The sequence below is a fragment of the Aplysia californica genome, unplaced genomic scaffold (assembly GCF_000002075.1).
Source record: "Aplysia californica isolate F4 #8 unplaced genomic scaffold, AplCal3.0 scaffold01166, whole genome shotgun sequence".
In the NCBI taxonomy this organism is placed as follows: Eukaryota; Metazoa; Mollusca; class Gastropoda; order Aplysiida; family Aplysiidae; genus Aplysia; species Aplysia californica.
In genome coordinates, this window is record NW_004798436.1 from 5273 (window position 1) to 22803 (window position 17531).

The window sequence follows — 17531 nt, forward strand, 5'->3', positions numbered from 1 at the left end:
CGATCTCTTTCCCGTTTATCGAGAAATGCATTTGTTAACACATATCATTATAGATCTAGAATCTAGTCTTTGTGTTAAACAAGTTCCCAAACTTTTTCATTCAACCATACAAAATGGCCTTGTCCTAGTTTTCTTCCAACGTCTTTCCCTGGAGAGAGTTTTGTTTATCAAAGAGGGGTAACTCTGCTGATTCTGACCAAGCGGAAGTAAATTTGCTATTTATTTGCCTGCCTGCCTGTATCTTGGCAGCTGACTTCAATGTGTTTCTATTTTTATCTGTTTCAAGAAACGAACAGGTAAGTTAATCTTGTCTTCCCCACCTTTTTTTTTTGCCCTTCTTTCTCATCTCGTCTACCAGAACTGGAACGGTTTTTCTGTTTAGTTAATACAGCTTTGGCCTTCTAATCTTCTGTTCGACTGTCGAGCCTATTCAATCGCAGTTGTTCGTCATGTTTTGACTCTGTGCCGTCGTTATCACTAGATTCTTGAGTCTAGATCTCTAGTACAAGTACTTCTTGTCACTGTCAGTACTCTACAGTACAGTCTACTCAGTAGCCTAACTGCTACAAGCACTTGCACTGTCGACAGTGTAATGGGCTAGGGCTGCCAGTCGTAACACCAACAAGAAGATTGACAACCATTTACTGTCTCCACCACTGCAATCATCACCTCCTCCCTCTTCGTCTTGACTTGAGATTCAGTCGACTGAGTCTGAGTCACTCTGATTCTGAAGTTTCACTTTGGCTTTGGTGAGATCTAAATCTAGAGTCTAGATATATCTAGATTCTAGTTTCTAGTTCATAGTTATAGATCTCTAGATCTAGATTAGTAGGCCGTCATTAGTCCGAATAACATTTTTTCATATGCGGACTCGAGTCCGAATAAAAAAAATTCTTATTCGGACTCGAGTCCGAATATGGAAAAATGTTATTCAGACTCAGGTCCGAAAAAAAGAAGTGTGTATTCGTTCTATAGATCTATCGTTCAGTGTTTCCAATTTTCCGCCATTTTTTAGTTTCCCCCACACCTTTTCTGCCGATCCAATGCCCGCCGCCTCATTGATACACCCACCCCCCATGTTTCCCACTTTCTTTGTTGTAGAAAAAGGTAAAATTGAACATTAGAAGCAGACCACCTGGCACCTGCATATTATGAGCTGTGTAAAAAAAAAAAAAAGACTGATTCGTTCAAATACACAAGCCTGTGTCATCTCGATTGTTTACCAAGAAAAAGTTGTGTTGCTGTGTAGAGCTGAGCATACGGCAACTTTTGATTCCATAGACCAGCGCACAATTCATACGTAGATCTACGTCAAGACTAGCCTTATTATTGTAATAATGATCAGTTGCCGGGGGGGGGGGGGGGGGGGACTGACACGTATGCGACGTTCAACACCCGGACCGATAGTGCCCCCCCCCCCCCCCTACCGACACGCACACACAGCCACACGTGTTCAGGCCGCCCATCCGACCCGGACACATGCTAACGAGCCATCTTTAATTGCTTCTGATGACCTCTTGACAAATAAACGTTTATTAGAAGCGCTATACTATAACTTTTCAGGCCGGCCTCAAATTCATCATAAAATAAAAACTCGGCTCCTGCACAATTTAACGCCATTTTGCCCGAAGTGATCCCGGTCTCTACCCAGCCTAAGGCGAGTCACGAGTGAGGCAGGACAGGAAGCCGGAGTCATGAGTCACAGGAAGTCGGAAGTGATGTCATGCTGGACAAGAATCAGAGTCCGAATAACATTTTTTCATATCGAGTCCGAATAGTCACTTCGTCTCTAGTAATAGTAGGCCTTGATCAAGATCTAGATTAGATCTTGATTCATTTGTAATGTTGTTCACTGACTGAAGCAAAACTCTTCAAGTTCTAAGTCTTACTCTTAGTCTAGTGACCAACCATGGTAGTAACTTATCTGCCTTTACGTTTGTCTAGAAAACTCGCAGAGATGAGATGTCTATCCAGAAATACGGGTCCGAAACACGTGTCACCTTGTGGTATAAGAGGCTCTCGTCTATTTTTGGGCATTATGACAAGTAGGCTATTTGTTTCATCTTAAAGCATGTTCATTTGACTATCTTTCATTGCAATGAAAAAAGTACCCATCTCTTCTATCTTTGAAAAGAAGTTAAGATATTTTTGCGTTTGAAGGTGGGGATTGCCTGGTTTCAGAGCCTGTAAAGTTAGTGATAAAATGCCCACCAAAGTTTGGTGATTTTCTCAGCTTTTAAGAGTCCTTGGAAACTGAAAATTTACATGTTTGGTACCTTTTATCATTGTTTTTTAAAGTAAAATTTACTTTTTGAAACATGAAAGCTTACTGTGAATTTTGTAAATGAAATATAAGCGAAAATATAATTAGTCTATAATATTCCCTGAAGAATATGGAGAATATAATTCCCAAACTACTCGACCCTCAAGGCTAGCCAAAGCCCTTTGATTTATTTATTGGACGTCGGGTTTGGGGATGGTATAATTTAGGTAGTCATATTATGGTATAGCCAAGGATGAGCTCAATGCAATTCTTTTATGGTGCAAACGGTATTTTAATTTTTTGTTATTTTGGTTTTAAAGTTATGATGTAGGTTTCAAAGACCTCAAAGGATTTAGCTTAAATAGTGTCCCCTTGTCTCGACATCTGTGATAATGCACATCTTATCAGTCACTAATTGTTAGTTAGTAAATCTAATGGTAGCTTATTCTTAAGAAAAGAATAATTTTTTGTATAATCTCTTTTTTTCCACTTCAAGTGCTTTAGTGATGTGCTCTGTGGGTAGCAGTGCTGCTGCATATTGATTCCCAAACCAAATGTTTTTTCTGCTTAGTTCATGACTTAGTCTTTGTTTAGAAAGTTGCAGTCAAGACATTGAATTCATGATGAAAACCTATGAAAAGGTTATTTTGACAATTTTAAGTTTTATTCTTCTTTGTTTCATTTAAATATATTTTTGTTTGTTAAAGTTAAAGTTAAAAGCTTTTGTTATTGCTTCTGCATGTGATCAAACTGTGGAACTGTAGTTGAGATGTGAAATTACTCCTTTTTGTGGTATAATGGTTGAGACAAGGTTTACTTAAAGTCTTTTGATTTGGGGTAAGGGGTAGAGATGGCCTTTTTTCTTTGTAATTCCCATTTCTTTAAATAAATGTTCTATTTTTCGCATTAACAGATTTTCTCATGTCAAAGTTACGAATCTGTCAGAAATTTTCTTGTGTTTGTCCGTGTATGTTTATCATCCTCACCCGGTGCCTTGCCGACTGGCGTGGGCGATCATGGACCTCCACTTCACTCTGTCTTGCGCTGCAGCAATGGTGTCTGTTGTTCTTTCTGCTCCTAGCCATGTTGTCATCTTGTCCAGTATCTTTTCCCTCTGTCTGCCTTTGCCTCTCTTTCCATCAAACTGTTGTCACAATATTCTCCAATGCTTCTTTCCGCATTGTGTGTCCGAAGAAATTTGCCTGTATGTTTATAGCACCGTTGTAATAGTTGTGAAGTGAATAGAGCTTGCTGTAGCGTGGATCCATTACGGGTTATGTCATATAAATGGAATTATTATGATTAAATTAAGTTTTTATTTGGTATCTCTCCTATACAATTCCTCAGGTGACCAGAGCGGTACCCAAAAATGAACAATGGATGACCTTGAGAGGTTCCGTGCTGTCTTGCTCCGCAACAGACGGGCAGGACGCCCGGCCCAGCAAATCCTGCCGCAGGGAGGCTTCGGCCTCGAGCAGATCATGAACAACCGGGGGCGAGGCCGCGTCTACCGCTACGCCGGTCCCCGTCCCATGATGCCCCCGAGGCCAGGCCCCGTGTTGCCCGCGCCCGTGCGGGCAGAGCCGTGTATGGAGCGTATCAAAATGGAGGAAGATGTGCTCAGGTAGGTTACTTAGTTCTGTTTTGTTTTGATTTTACAGGGATGCCTCTTCTACGCTTTTTTTTGGTATTTCCGGTATTTTGATCCTGATCCGCTATTCTGTTATTGAGATCGAGATAGAATCTATAGTTGGACCCAAAAAAAGTGGGTTTGAAATTGATATTCATATTTATGTTAGGGAAATCGTGGCACGTGGATTTTCTGCCATTTAAAAAAAAGTTGAGTGGCATCCCTGATTTTAGTTCTTTAGTCCCTGTCATCTCACCACATGAGAAGTTACACTGCTTACATATATATATATATATGTACAATGGTTCTATTCTAATATGTGTAAAAACAGTACAAATGTATTATTCATTTGTTTTCCGATATATTGATGTGCAACAGATGTGGTTTGTAGTGGCAGGTGCTCCTGTAGATTACCTTGCCCTCATTTGGTTCCACTGAAACATGAAAGGGGGGAGTGGTTCATGTTTTTTGACAAGACCTTTGAAGTCAGTGAATTAGAGAAGATGATTTTAATTTAAAGTATGAATTTTCTCCTTATTGTATTTTTTGGGGGGTCCTAATATTTAGACCATTAATGCAATTAGACTTATTAGTTGTTTCTTTTCTTGTCAATTATAGTGTGAAAATATTTTTGGGCTCTTGTAAAATCTTGTTCAAAACTACAGTGGAACTTGCTCTAACGGCTACCTGTCCAATAGAATCACCTGTACAAACATCCACTTCCTGTTTCCCCCCATATATTTTTTAAAACATTAATATGACTTTAATATTCACCTTTCTAAGACAATCTCTTTTTTCCTTGGTATTGGATTGCCATCTTGGATTATTACGACTAATTTTAAATATTTTAAAATGTTATTCTATTTAGACTCTCAATACATTTGATTGTTTCTTATCAATTCTAGTGTCAAAAGCTGTGTGAGCTCTTTGCAAAACTATGTTCCTTGAAAAAAACAAAGAAGTTTGAGCCTCAGCTCGGTCCGAAGTTGTGTCCTTGGGAAAGGCACTTCACACGAATTTCCCATTTGGCTCGGTCCTTTCGGAGAAGGACGTTGAATTCGGAGGTTCCGCCTCTTAAATAACCTACTGGTGTTGATAGGGGCGTTAACTCTTTAAACACAGAGTTTTTTCCCACCGTTTCCCGGAGTTTTTTCTACAGTCCCCTAAACCTGTTGCACTTTGTCTCATTAGAACCCCAAAAGCTTGCCTCCAACTTCTTAATGGTGGAAACAAATGCTTAGACATTACTAAAAAACTTAGTTCGGGAATAGTTCGGAAAAACAAGCAAAAACTAATAATAATAATGTTGCATTTATATAGCGCATATCCATGATCAAGAGCATGCTCTATGCGCTTTACAACTAATAACTAGCTCTAAATGAAACGAAAATTTTGTCGCAAGTATCGGACGCTCGCAAAAGAAAAAAAGTTTTGTTCTATTTTGTCCCCCGGTGTCTGTGTCCCCAGCTACAGCGGCAGTGCCGGCGACCCCCCGGGCCTGTATGTGGCCACCCGCACCATCGACCACTACAACAACTACTTCGAGGTGGAGATTCTGGACGTGGGAGATTTAGGACAGATCAGTGAGTGCTTTTGTGTGTGTGTGTCTGTCTGTGTGTGTGTGAGATTTAGGGCAGATCAGTGAGTGTTTGTGTATGTGTGTGGGTGTGTGCTGTCGAAGCTAGAAAGGTGTGCAGGTAAGCCTGATTCCCTGTTGACATCCACCCCTTAGCGCTCATATGACCTTATGCAGTTGCGAGCGCCGTAAAAACTACTATTAAAACTTTTTAAAAAGACGAAAGCATTTTAAAAAATAATTTAAAAATTGAAGAGTGTTTTGCTGTACGCTGACCAAACACCTTTTTTGAATTCACATCAGTTCCAAGAAATCTACAATTTTCAGTTTTCTTGTAATATTTAAACTATTTTTCGCAGTACATCAACGGTTGATCTCGCTCCCTGAGGAAAATGTCATTCCCTATGCTCACCAATTACTATAAGAAAAAACTGAAAATTGTTGATTTCTCGAAATTTCTGTGAATGAGAAAAAGGCGTTTTGTCAGTGTACGGCAGTGTTGATTTCACAGGTGTCGAATCACACCTACTAACATTGGTACCGTATCTTCAGCCTCGTCAATTGTCCTTAAATTTCCTTAGACTATCCTAGCTTCGGGAATTTGAGAGGACACTTTAGCCTACTACACCAAAACCAGTCCCGCTGGTTGTAATTTTGTTCCTTGTTAGGTAAACTGATGTTACAACATTGGAGTGTGTCTGGTTGGCTTTGGAAAAAGTTTGGCAAGCCTGTAACTTTGTTGTTTTGTGTTCTGAGGTGATGTTGCTATATGTCTTTAAGACAACAAACCAGTCGTTCCAAGATTTTGTCACCCGCACCCCATCATCACCCCCGCCCCCCCCCCCCCCCCCCCCCCAATCGGTAACTGATGTGACAAACGAGGTATTTTTTCTGTCCCGTCACTTTACCAAAACTAAACAAGTGACAGAATTTCTGTAAAGTAATTTTTTTTTTCAAATTACCGCAATTATTATGATTCTTAACCCTATATGTACGTCGTGTTTTACTATCATATCCATACGACGTAGGGAACTCTGTGCCACCACTTTCCAAAGAGGATATTTATTCGTTAATCCAATCCGTACGCTTTTCATAGCAGTCTGTCAAAATGATTTTTGGAGAAATACTAAAAGTTTCAAAGAGATCTTCGTACTAGAAGTATTCTAAAATGTGAAGAATACAACTCCGAGGGTACAAAATGACCCCAGGGCGTACGGATAGAGTTAATGTGTCTTTCAAATGTTGTGATCATTTAAAATTGAAATAAATTAAAATTAAGTGATATTGAATTAGTGTTATCATCGTAAGAACGTATTATCCAAATGTCCTGTCAGTTACCGTGGCACAGCCCATAACTTCCTTGTGTCTTGTGGGAAGATTTGACTCGTGTGAAAACGTAAAACTTTTCTGCTTTCAGGTATAGGATTGGTCCCCGAAAAATACTCGCTTAGTTCTCAACCTGGCATGCAACTCAACTCTGTGGGATACCTTGCGGAGAATGGATCGTAAGTTGCATAACCTTTACTCTCACCTTTCACCTTAATGAAGAACACTCTAACCTTTACCCTCACCTTTCACCTTGGCCAAGAACACTGTAACCTTTACTCTTTACTCTCACCTTTCACCTTGGCCAAGAACACTCTGACCTTTACTCTCACCTTTCACCTTAACCAAGAACACTCTAACCTTTACTCTCACCTTTGACCATAACCAAGAACACTCATCACAAGCATGTTGTTGCTTGGTATAGCTATGTCAAAAGTGGGCGGTTGGCGGGTGCTCTGGTGTGGTTTGCTTCTTCTTTCCTATCAAACATCTATTGTCCTTATCTCCTCTTCTTCTTTTTTATGTTTGTTACTCTCTTGTAGCACCTCTAATCTTCTGGCGCTCATATGACCTTATGCAGTTGCGAGCGCTGTAAAACCTCTTCTAAAACTTTTTTTTAAAAAAGCTATGTCAAATAAGACTTCTCATTTCATTGAGAACGGGAGACATGGAGGAGATGTGTGGAAAGGGACATGAGAGAGATGAAGCTCACTTGGAACCAGCTAGTAAGGATGGCCCAGGATAGAGATAAATGGAAGGAGCTTGTATGTGGCCTATACCCTGCCAGGGGTGAAAGGATGGCCCAGGATAGAGATAAATGGAAGGAGCTTGTATGTGGCCTATACCCTGCCAGGGATGAAAGGATGGCCCAGGACAGAGATAAATGGAAGGAGCTTGTATGTGGCCTATACCCTGCCAGGGGTGAAAGGATGGCCCAGGACAGAGATAAATGGAAGGAGCTTGTATGTGGCCTATACCCTGCCAGGGGTGAAAGGATGGCCCAGGATAGAGATAAATGGAAGGAGCTTGTATGTGGCCTATACCCTGCCAGGGATGAAAGGATGGCCCAGGACAGAGATAAATGGAAGGAGCTTGTATGTGGCCTATACCCTGCCAGGGGTGAAAGGCATAGATGATGATGATGATGATGATTTCATTGAGAACAATGCCTTTAGGGAGACACTTCACTTCTGCTTGTTATTGTGGATTAGGGGTTTAGTGCATGTGTGGGTCTGTATGTGTGTGTGCGTGTGTGTGTGTGTGCATGTGTAGGTCTGTATGTATGTGTGTGTGAGTGAGTGTTGGTGTGTGTGTGTGCGTGTATGTGTGCGTGTGTATGTTTGTGTATGTATGTGCTGGTTTGTCTTGTGTAGTTTTTATTAATGTTTATAATATATGTGAACACATGGGAAAACCACACCATGGATTCGACCCTGGATCATCTGCCATCTAGTCGAGGAGTGATATTTCTTAATCTTTTCAAGATTGGTGAAATTTCAGGTGATTGCTTTTGTTTTTTGTTTTTTTTGTTTTTTTAGTGGGTGGTTGGCGGGTGCTCTGGTGTGGTTTGCTTCTTCTTTCATATCAAACATCTATCGTCCTTGTCTCTCCTCCTCCTTCTTTTTTTTTGTTTGTTACTCTCTTGTAACACATCTAGTCTTAGGCACTTATAAGACCATATTGTGTTGCAAGTGCCGTAAATCTCTTACTAATAAATAACTTTCACAGTCTTTGTTTCGAATTTATTATGTCTTTTATTTCAATAACAATACAAAGTCACGCTTGACACAGGTACCTGTGTGGGTGGTTGGCGGGTGCTCTGGTGTGGTTTGCTTCTTCTTTCCTTAAAAAAATCTATCGTCCTTTTCTCCCCTCCTTTTTTTAATGTTTGTTACTCTCTTGTAACACCTGATCTAATCTTCTGGCGCTCATATGACCTTATGCAGTTGCGAGCACCGTAAAACCTCTACTAAAACTAATAACAGGCACCTGTGAATACACCAACAACATAGATACTTGAGGACACACAAGTAACAGGTGTGGACGAACATGCATACAACATAAATCAACTGAATATCCTCTTAACTAAAACTAAGTTTTGTTCTGGTTTTTTTGTTTTTTTGTTTCAGCCTGTGTGTAAATCTGGGCTTGTGCCACAGCGGGAATGGACCTCCGTGTGGCCCGGGGGACCGGATGGGGGTCGGGGTGAGGCCACAGCCGGAGCACGGGGCCGGGGACCGACACACGTGCCGCGTTTTCTTCTCCAAGAACGGACAAGAGGTGAGTGCTTCGCTCACACACACGCATGTGTCTCGTTGACGTCTCCTCACCCAGAGTAGTTTTAACCCTATCCGTACGCCCTGTGGTCATTTTGTACCCCCCCCCGCGCGGTTGTATTCTCCAAATTTTAGAATACTTCTAGTACGAAGATCTCTTCGAAACTTTTAGTATTTCTCCAAAAATCATTTTGACAGACTCCTATGCAAAGCGTGCGGATCGGATTAATGAGTAAATTTTCTCTTTGGAAAGTGGTGGCACAGAGTTTCCCTCGTCGCGTCGTATGGATACGATAGTAAAACACGACGTATGGATAGGGTTAACTCATTCCCAGTGCTGAGCCGTATCATTGGCGTGACCATATGGCTCTATAGATATCCTTGTCCAGAATTACTGAAGTGATATCCATGTTTTGATGCGAAAATATTTAGGCAGTTTTTTGGGGTTTTAAAAAAAAATTCGACTTTAAAGATATCCTTTCTTGTGATGTGTAATAGTTCTACTTTGCTAAAGAAATAAGTAAAGAGTTAAACAGTGACTTAAGTGTTTGTGGAATATACCACAGGAGACGGACGGGCGGCAGAGGGTGGGCCGGGCAGTAAAGAGACAGCAAAGAAATTTAGAAAAGTTTTTTTCACTGCAGTTTTTTAAATTGTGGCATCGTTGCATGCGCTCAAGAAATATTAGGTCAAAATCCAAAATCTTCATGTTGAAAAAGGGCTAGAAAAGATACACAAAATAAGAACAATTGTTAAAAGAATGAAACCATTTTTTTTTCTCTCTCTCCTGAGAAATTTTGCATTTTGGGCTTTCGAACAATTTGGGTGCTCAGTGTAAGACTCCATCGTACATGACTGTTCAAAATGGCGTATCGCAGAATTGTATACTAAGCAGTTGATTTGAACAGTTTCCAATTTTAAAAAATTACCAATCATTGAGAACACATACCTTTGTTTTTTTGGGTTTTTTTTAAAGTGCAAGTTGTTCACGAGACCTCTGAGATTTTTCACCCTTATCCGAAAAGGCTAGATGTTATGATCTTACCTCACTACCATAAGATCAGGGGTGTGGCTGAAAGACAGCAGTACGAAGAAGCCAAGGAGAAGCAGTAGAAAGGTTGCGGAAAGAGTCAGGAGCCCAGAGGAGGGGGTAAAGGGGATGGGGGGGGGGGTAGGGGGTAAGAAAGTGAAGACGAAAACTGACAGTAGAATATATATGGTTACAGAGTAGGAAAGGAGGAGAAAGGAGAGCATTGTAGAGAAGAAAATTTTCCGTTACTATCAGGTTTCAAACACGGGACCTATTGAATGAGAGGCGAACACCGTAACCTCTAGACTGTGAGAGCCTAAACATGTGCCTTTGTTCCGTTTCCCTACAGATCAAAAGTTTCGAGCTCGCGCTTCTTCCGATCCAGCTGTACCCAGCAGTCGGGATGCAGTCGGAGGGCGAGGAGGTGACCTTGAGACTGGACGCGGCCTGGGACCCGGACGATGTGACTCAGATGATGGTGGACTGCGGGGAGGAGGACTGGGTGCGACTGGACGACGTCCGGCTCAACGGATCGGTCAGTTGGTTTGGGGTTTTTTTATTATTATTTTTTAAAAAATAATAATTTTTTAAAATCGAGAATGCGTAGATATATGTGAGGTGGCGTGGTGAAATCAGGCGCTCGTCAAAATAATGAAATCGAAGATATCGACATTTTTCCTCCAGTTTGACAATTATTTTCTCATTTTCATTTTTTGGCTCAACGCTTTTTACGTCCGTTTAAAAACATATTTCTGTGTGGATTTTACTGAAAAACATTGATTAAAGGCACGACAAATGTAGATTTTCAGTTTCCAAGGACTCTCAAGCTTTGGAAATCACCGTAAAACTCTTACTAAAACTAGAATTACATTATATATACATTTTTTTGTTTGTATTTTTCAGACGTTGGAGTATGCGGGCCGGGGGCGTACCATCCACGACGTGGGGCTGGCACAGGCCAAGCTACCGCTGGACACAACGAACCATTACTTTGAGTTTGAGATTGTGGATCCTGGCGAGGGCTGCTATGTGGCTATTGGGCTGGCCAAACAGGCATGTTGCTTGTTGTTACTTTGCTCGTTGTTGTTGTTGTTGTTATTGTTGTGTTTACTCTTGTGTTGTTGTTGTTGTCTTTGTTGTTGTTGTTATTATAGTGTTGTTTATTGTTAGACCCTATGTTGTTTTTGTGTTATCATTGTATTGTTATTGTTATTGTTGTGTTGATGTTACTGTTGCATTGTTGTTGTTATTGTTGGGTTGTTTTTGTTATTATTGTTGTTATTGTTATGTTGGAAAATTTTGACTGTATTTTGCGCTGGCGCTAGCATACGTAGATTCCTTTGGTCTAATCTGGCTTTCCCATGGATGTGTTTCCCCCCAGAACTACCCAATGAGACGTCACCCGGGCTGGAACGACGGCTCTATAGCCTATCACGCAGGTCAGTGGCCTAGTGCTGGGAGGCTTCTGTCTTTTTTTTTCTTTTCTTTTTGGGTGGTTATTGGGTGCTCTGGTGTGGTTTGCTCCTTCTTTCCTATCTATCCAACATCTATCGTCCTTTTCTCTCCTCCTTTTTTGGTGTTTGTTACTCTCTTGTAACACCTCTTCTCTAATCTTCAGTGCTTATATGACCTTATTGTGTCGCAAGTGCCGTAAAACTCTTACTAAAACTAAAGTGCTGGGAGGTTCTTTTCTTCTTTTTTCTTTCCCTTTTTTTTCCTTTTCATTGCTTATTTTATTTACGTTCTTTCTTTTTTAAAATCATTCATTGATTACTTTTTCTTTATGGCTGTGAATAAAGAGGCTAATGCTTAAAAACAGTGTACAGGCACACACACGCGTGCAGACACACGGACAGACACACAGAGACACACTCACACACACACACACACACACACACACAAACACAGACATACGCTCGCACACACACAGACAATCACACATGCACACACAGACACACACACACGCACACACACACACACACACAAACAATCAAACAAGCAGACACAAATAGATAGCTATTTGATGCTTATTGGTCTTTTAGTGTCGTTCTATGAACTAGTTGCTGTTCTTACTTTTAGATATAGGTGTGGGTGGTTGGCGGGTGCTCTGGTGTGGTTTGCTCCTTCTTTCCTATCAAACATCTAGCGTCCTTATCTCCCCTTCTTTTTTTTGTTGTTGGTTACTCTCTTGTAACACCTCTAATGTTCGGCAGCACTTATATGACCTTATTGTGTTGGGAGTGCTGTAAAACTCTTACTAAAACAAAGACTAAAAAAATATAGGTGTTTGGGAAAGCATACTGGTTTACTTTTGTTATAGAAATAGTTTAGGAAGCTAGGAAATGAGTCCATAAATTCTTAAATGCTTTTATGATTTTTTGGGCCGGTGCCCCAGGTTTTGTAGTTAACTTGATATGTGGGTGGTTGGTGGGTGCTCTGGTGTGATTTGCTCTTTCTTTCCTATCAAACATCTGTCGTCCTTATCTCCCCTTCTTCTTTTTTTGTGTTTGATACTCTCTTGTAACATCTCTACTCTTATTTTCGGCGTTTCTATGACCTTATTGTGTTGCAAATGCCGTAAAACTCTTATAAAACTAAACCCAGAAAGATAGGTGTTTGTGAAAGCATACTCGATTACTTTTGTTATGAAAATAGTTCAGGAAGAAAGAAAACTGTCCATAAAATCTAAAATGCTTTTATGATCTTTTGGGCTGGTGCCCCAGATTTTGTAGTTAACTTGACATGTTTGAATTTCAAAACACGTTTTTAGTTTAGTTTAGTAAGAGTTTTACGGCGATCGCAACTGCATAGGGTCATATGAGCGCGCTAGACACGATTACCTTTTATGCATTTGGCTTGTGAGAATAATCTATAGTTTTTATTGAAACTGTTGGATTTTTAAAAGTTTTTTTAAAAAAGAATTTTTCTTTGTAAAAATTGTTGGGTTTTTAAAAAAAAGATTTTTTCTTTGTAAAATGATGAAAGATGCACCTGTTTCAGATGATGGAAAGTTGTTTCATGGGTCCGGCCTAGGTGTTCGATTTGGCCCCAAGTGTTCTGTAGGTGAGTCAGTTACCTGTGCCAAAGTGTGTCAGTGTGAGTGCTTTAGTTACTCGAACCTAGTGGCTGGTATCGTTTCAATGCTTTTTCTCTTTTTCTCATGTGGATGGTTGGAGGGTGCTATTGGTAGGTCCTACATCTTTTCTTTCTCCCTGTTGTTTCTGTCTGTCTGTCTGTCCGTCCGTCTCGTTTTTGTGGGTGGTTGGCGGGTGCTCTGGTGTGGTTTGCTCCTTCTTTCCTATCAAACATTTATCGTTCTTATCTTTTCTACTCCTTTTATATTTGTTACTCTCTTGTAACAGCTCTAATCTTCGGCACTTATATAAGAGTTTGTTGTGTTGCAAATTCTGTACTGTAAAACTCTCACTAAAAAAAAACTCCCGGAAACTAACTATATATCCTGGGGTTGTCTCCCCTCGGTCAGGTGACCTTATTGTGTTGCAAATGCTGTAAAACTCTTACTTTAAAAAAAAATCTTTTTCCGAAGCAAACAAGCAAACTCCCGTTGACTATATATATCCCACGATTGTCTCCCCTTCATCAGGTGACGTGATGGGCTGCGGCATCTACTTCCCCCCAGACTACGACAGCGACGCTGAAGCCCTGAGCAACGACGAGGACGAGGACGTGGTGAAGGGAGGAGGGGCAGAGGAGGAGGAGGAGGAGGAAGAGGAGGAGGGAGAGGAGGCTCACCTGGACGGCTTTCTGGGGCTGGCCGACTCGGACGAGGAGGAGCTGCTGGACGCGTTTATACGGCCGCCCCGGAGGAGGCAGGCCAAGGTCAAGGGCACCAAGGTCACTGTAAGTCATTGCGTTATGGTTTTTTTTGGTTGTTTTTTGTTTTTTTGTTTTTTTGTTTTATTTAAGGGGGGGGGGGTTGGGGTAATGTTTTTTATATATTTTTTTAGATTAATTTTTTTTTTTTTTTTTTGCAGGGGGGATTCCTTTCTTTTTTTCCTTTTGTATTTGTTTTTTGTTTGTTTGTGATGAGCTGTTGGAGGGTTCTACCTTCAGGTCCTGTTTTTGGGTTGCTGTTGTTTTTTAAAATACAGGTGTATTAACAGCCCAGTCAGTTTAATTTAGATCATTTACGAGGCGAGTTTTTGACCCTGTCTGTCGGCGCGGCCCTCCTGGGCTGAGAAGCCTTTTAGTAAAAAGATCAAGATACTCGATTAAAATCCCCCCCCCCCACGTCACAGGTATTGACCTGGGGTTTCTTGTGTGTGATGAGGAAGTGTGGGTGGTTGGCGGACGCTCTGGTGTAGTTTGCCCCTGCTTTCCTATCCAACATCTATCGTCCTTATCTCCCCTCTTTCTTTTTCGTGTATGTTACTGTCTTGTAACACCTCTAATCTTCGGCACTTATATGACCTTATTGTGTCGCAAGTGCTGTAGAACTCTTACTAACTCTTACTAAAACTTACAAAAAAACACTAAAAAAGAGGAAGTGCTTCACTGCTACACCGCAGATGTGTGTGCAGCTTAGAAAATAGAAGGAAAATACTCAATATAGTTTACACTTGTGTCTTTATCCTATCCGTACACCCTGGGGTCATTTTGTACCCCCGGGGTTGTATTCTTCACATTTTATAATACTTCTAGTACGAAGATCTCTTTGGAACTTTCAGTATTTCTCAAAAAGTCATTTTGACAGACTGCTATGCGAAGCGTACGGATCGGAGCAACAAGTAGATTTCCTCTTTGGAAAGTGGTGGCACAGAGTTCATCACGTCATATTATTATGGATACGATAGTAAAACACGATGTACGGATTGTATTAATTATAAAAACTTCACCTGTTAGCGTGATGTATTTATTTTCATGGTGTTCGAATCCGAGAAGTAACTCATTTTGTCAGCACGTTTCACTTTATTATTCCCAGATTTTTTTCTCTCTTTTCCTCCTCAGGTGTTCTTCACACGCAACGGCAAGCTGGTGGGTCATCGGGAGGTGCGGGTGCCCAAAGGTGGCTTCTACCCGACGGTTGGGATGCTCAGCTGCAACGAGAAGGTCAGGGTGGACCTCCGACCTCTCACCGGATGATTCCAGATTTACACAGCTTATTTGTTGAGCCGCAGGTTCCTTCAAACTGAAGCCCTGCGGGTTCTTGGATTTCTGCCGTACGGCGGGTCGAGAATTCAGGACGCATACATCGAGAGAAGTTTGTGAAATATTTGTGGGCCGAGTGGGGAGGGCCGGATGGAGGTCTAGTTGAGGTCTTGTTTCTAAAAATAAGTCGAAATTGTCTTTCGCATCTGATGTATTTTGTGGGTTCGGGGGTTCGAGCCTCAGCTCAGTCCGACATTGTGTCCCTGGGAAAGGCACTTAACACGAATTTCCTGTTTGGCTCAATCCTTACGGAGATGGACGTTAAACTCGAAGGTTCTGCCTTTTGAATAACCTTATAGTGTTGATAGGGGCGTAAAAGCTTTACCATTTTCATTTTTTTTCTGACATTTTGGTTACTCTCACGTTGGGCCCACAGAGAGGGGACACCCCGGATGTCCGTAGTTGGTCGAGTAAGCTCTCGGTTAGAGCTGGGCAATGAGTCGCTTTAACAAAACTCATATTCACACTCTACGGAACATTACAGCAACTGCAGTAAACCTGCACTTATCACTACATGGCATTGGACAGAAGGGCGAGAGCCCAGCTGTTGTTGGATCAATAACAACAACAACAACAACTACAACAACAAAATTCATATAACATGTTAATGCCCCTCTTCCACAAATAATATGTTATGAACCACTTCGACCAACGGATTAGAACCACCCCAACAAATGGGTGCACCCACTTCGGCAAACGGGTTAGAACCACTTCAACAAATGGGTGCACCCACTTCGGCAAACGGATTAGGGAAGAGAGTTTAAGAGTCTGAATTCGGATTATGTTTCATTGAGAATTATCCAGTTATCCGGATAGATTATCAGGATTTTGCCCCACCACTACTGTGAACGGAGACCTCAACTAGACCTTTACGAAGGCCCCCGCCTTACGGAACCCACCCGCTGTTCATTGATTGTGATACCGTCTTCTTTACTCGTTTATTTCACTTTGTGGTAGGAGAATTGTATACAGAAGCTTATATCGTAGGGGTTGGTCGATTTGTAAGGAACATATTATTATGTATGGGCTTGTGTTGTTTTCGGAAAGTGACGCACATACTGTACTATGTACGTACAGATTTAGCAAAGACCTTGACCTAGCTAGAGGTCAGACCACACAGGGATTTTTTTTTTTTTTGTATGGATCAATGATAGGAAATAAATCTGTAGATAGAACTAAGGAGAGCTGTCAAGGAGGGCCATGGGGGGGGGGTGAGGGAGTCTCATCCTTTAAAGTGGTCAACTTTCAAGTCAACTTGACTGTTAAGATTCAACCTCAGCTGTCGCACACAAATAGTTTTGTTTCTCTGGGAGGGGACATTTATTTCATCGAGTGCCTCTGTCTTTCTACCGGGAGACGGATTGGCCATGTCGAAGCAGCCCGCCTCTGAAATTGTCTAAATTGTGCGCTAGTGTATTGCCTCTTTATCTCATGTACATTGTAATTTCTTGTCTGCCATAAATTTGTCACTGACGAAATATGAATTCATAATGGTTGCCTACTACTACTAATTAAACCCTGTGCGTTTTGGGAGGACTAAGACTGGTACCTGTGGGGGGTTGGTGGGTGCTCTGGTGTGGTTTTGCTCTTTCTTTCCTTCCTGTCAAACATCTGTCTGTCGTCATTATCTCTCCTCCCTTCTTTTCTTTGCTCATGTTACTCTTTAGTAACATCTCTAACCTCCGTCGACTTTTGCTCATGTGATCTAATTGTGTTGCAAGTGCCGTAAAACTCTTACTGTCTTACTCAAACTAAACTAAAGTAAAACAGGTACCTGAACCAGAAAGTGTGGCTTGAGTAGTGCAGGTGCAGGTGCAGGGTGTTTGGTGCTAGGCTATGCTGTCTATGGTTCTTCCTCCACCCCCTAATGATGTAACAGACCTGCCAAGTACTTCTGTGAAATTTGAACTCTCACATTTATTTATTTTGTATTCCCCTTTCAAGAACCCTGGTCATTTTTTTGCATAAAATCCGAATTTTTTTCGCTTGAATTCTGTTTCCGGCAGTCTTTGGCAACTTATTGTAAATGATGACATTGATATCGTACTCTATTTAATTTTATTTCGTATATTTAACGTGACTTATCGTAAATGATGTGAAAATACATTTATTTTTATTTGTGTGTATTTACCATTGCCAGCACACTAATTTGCTACTTTCGGTTTGTAATGTTATCTTATTCTACTGGTGTTCGGGAGACTCGGAATTTTTTCTCTCCCAAACTCCCATTTTTTGGGGGAGGATACTGACGAGAAGTCCTA

The 17531-nt window shown here is 41.2% G+C and overlaps 1 protein-coding gene across 1 annotated transcript; it reads left to right on the forward strand.

The window, feature by feature from the left end:
• The first annotated feature begins 72 nt into the window (after nucleotides 1-72).
• LOC101857616 (SPRY domain-containing protein 3) lies at nucleotides 73-15489 on the forward strand. The gene is made up of 11 exons (XM_005112025.3): nucleotides 73-296; nucleotides 3611-3887; nucleotides 5361-5476; nucleotides 6887-6974; nucleotides 8925-9075; nucleotides 10451-10636; nucleotides 11005-11154; nucleotides 11483-11540; nucleotides 13102-13164; nucleotides 13706-13962; nucleotides 15070-15489. The coding sequence occupies exons 2-11, from the start codon at nucleotides 3640-3642 to the stop codon at nucleotides 15202-15204; spliced, it is 1452 nt and encodes a 483-aa protein (XP_005112082.1). The 5' UTR covers nucleotides 73-296; nucleotides 3611-3639; the 3' UTR covers nucleotides 15205-15489.
• The last annotated feature ends 2042 nt before the right edge of the window (nucleotides 15490-17531 follow it).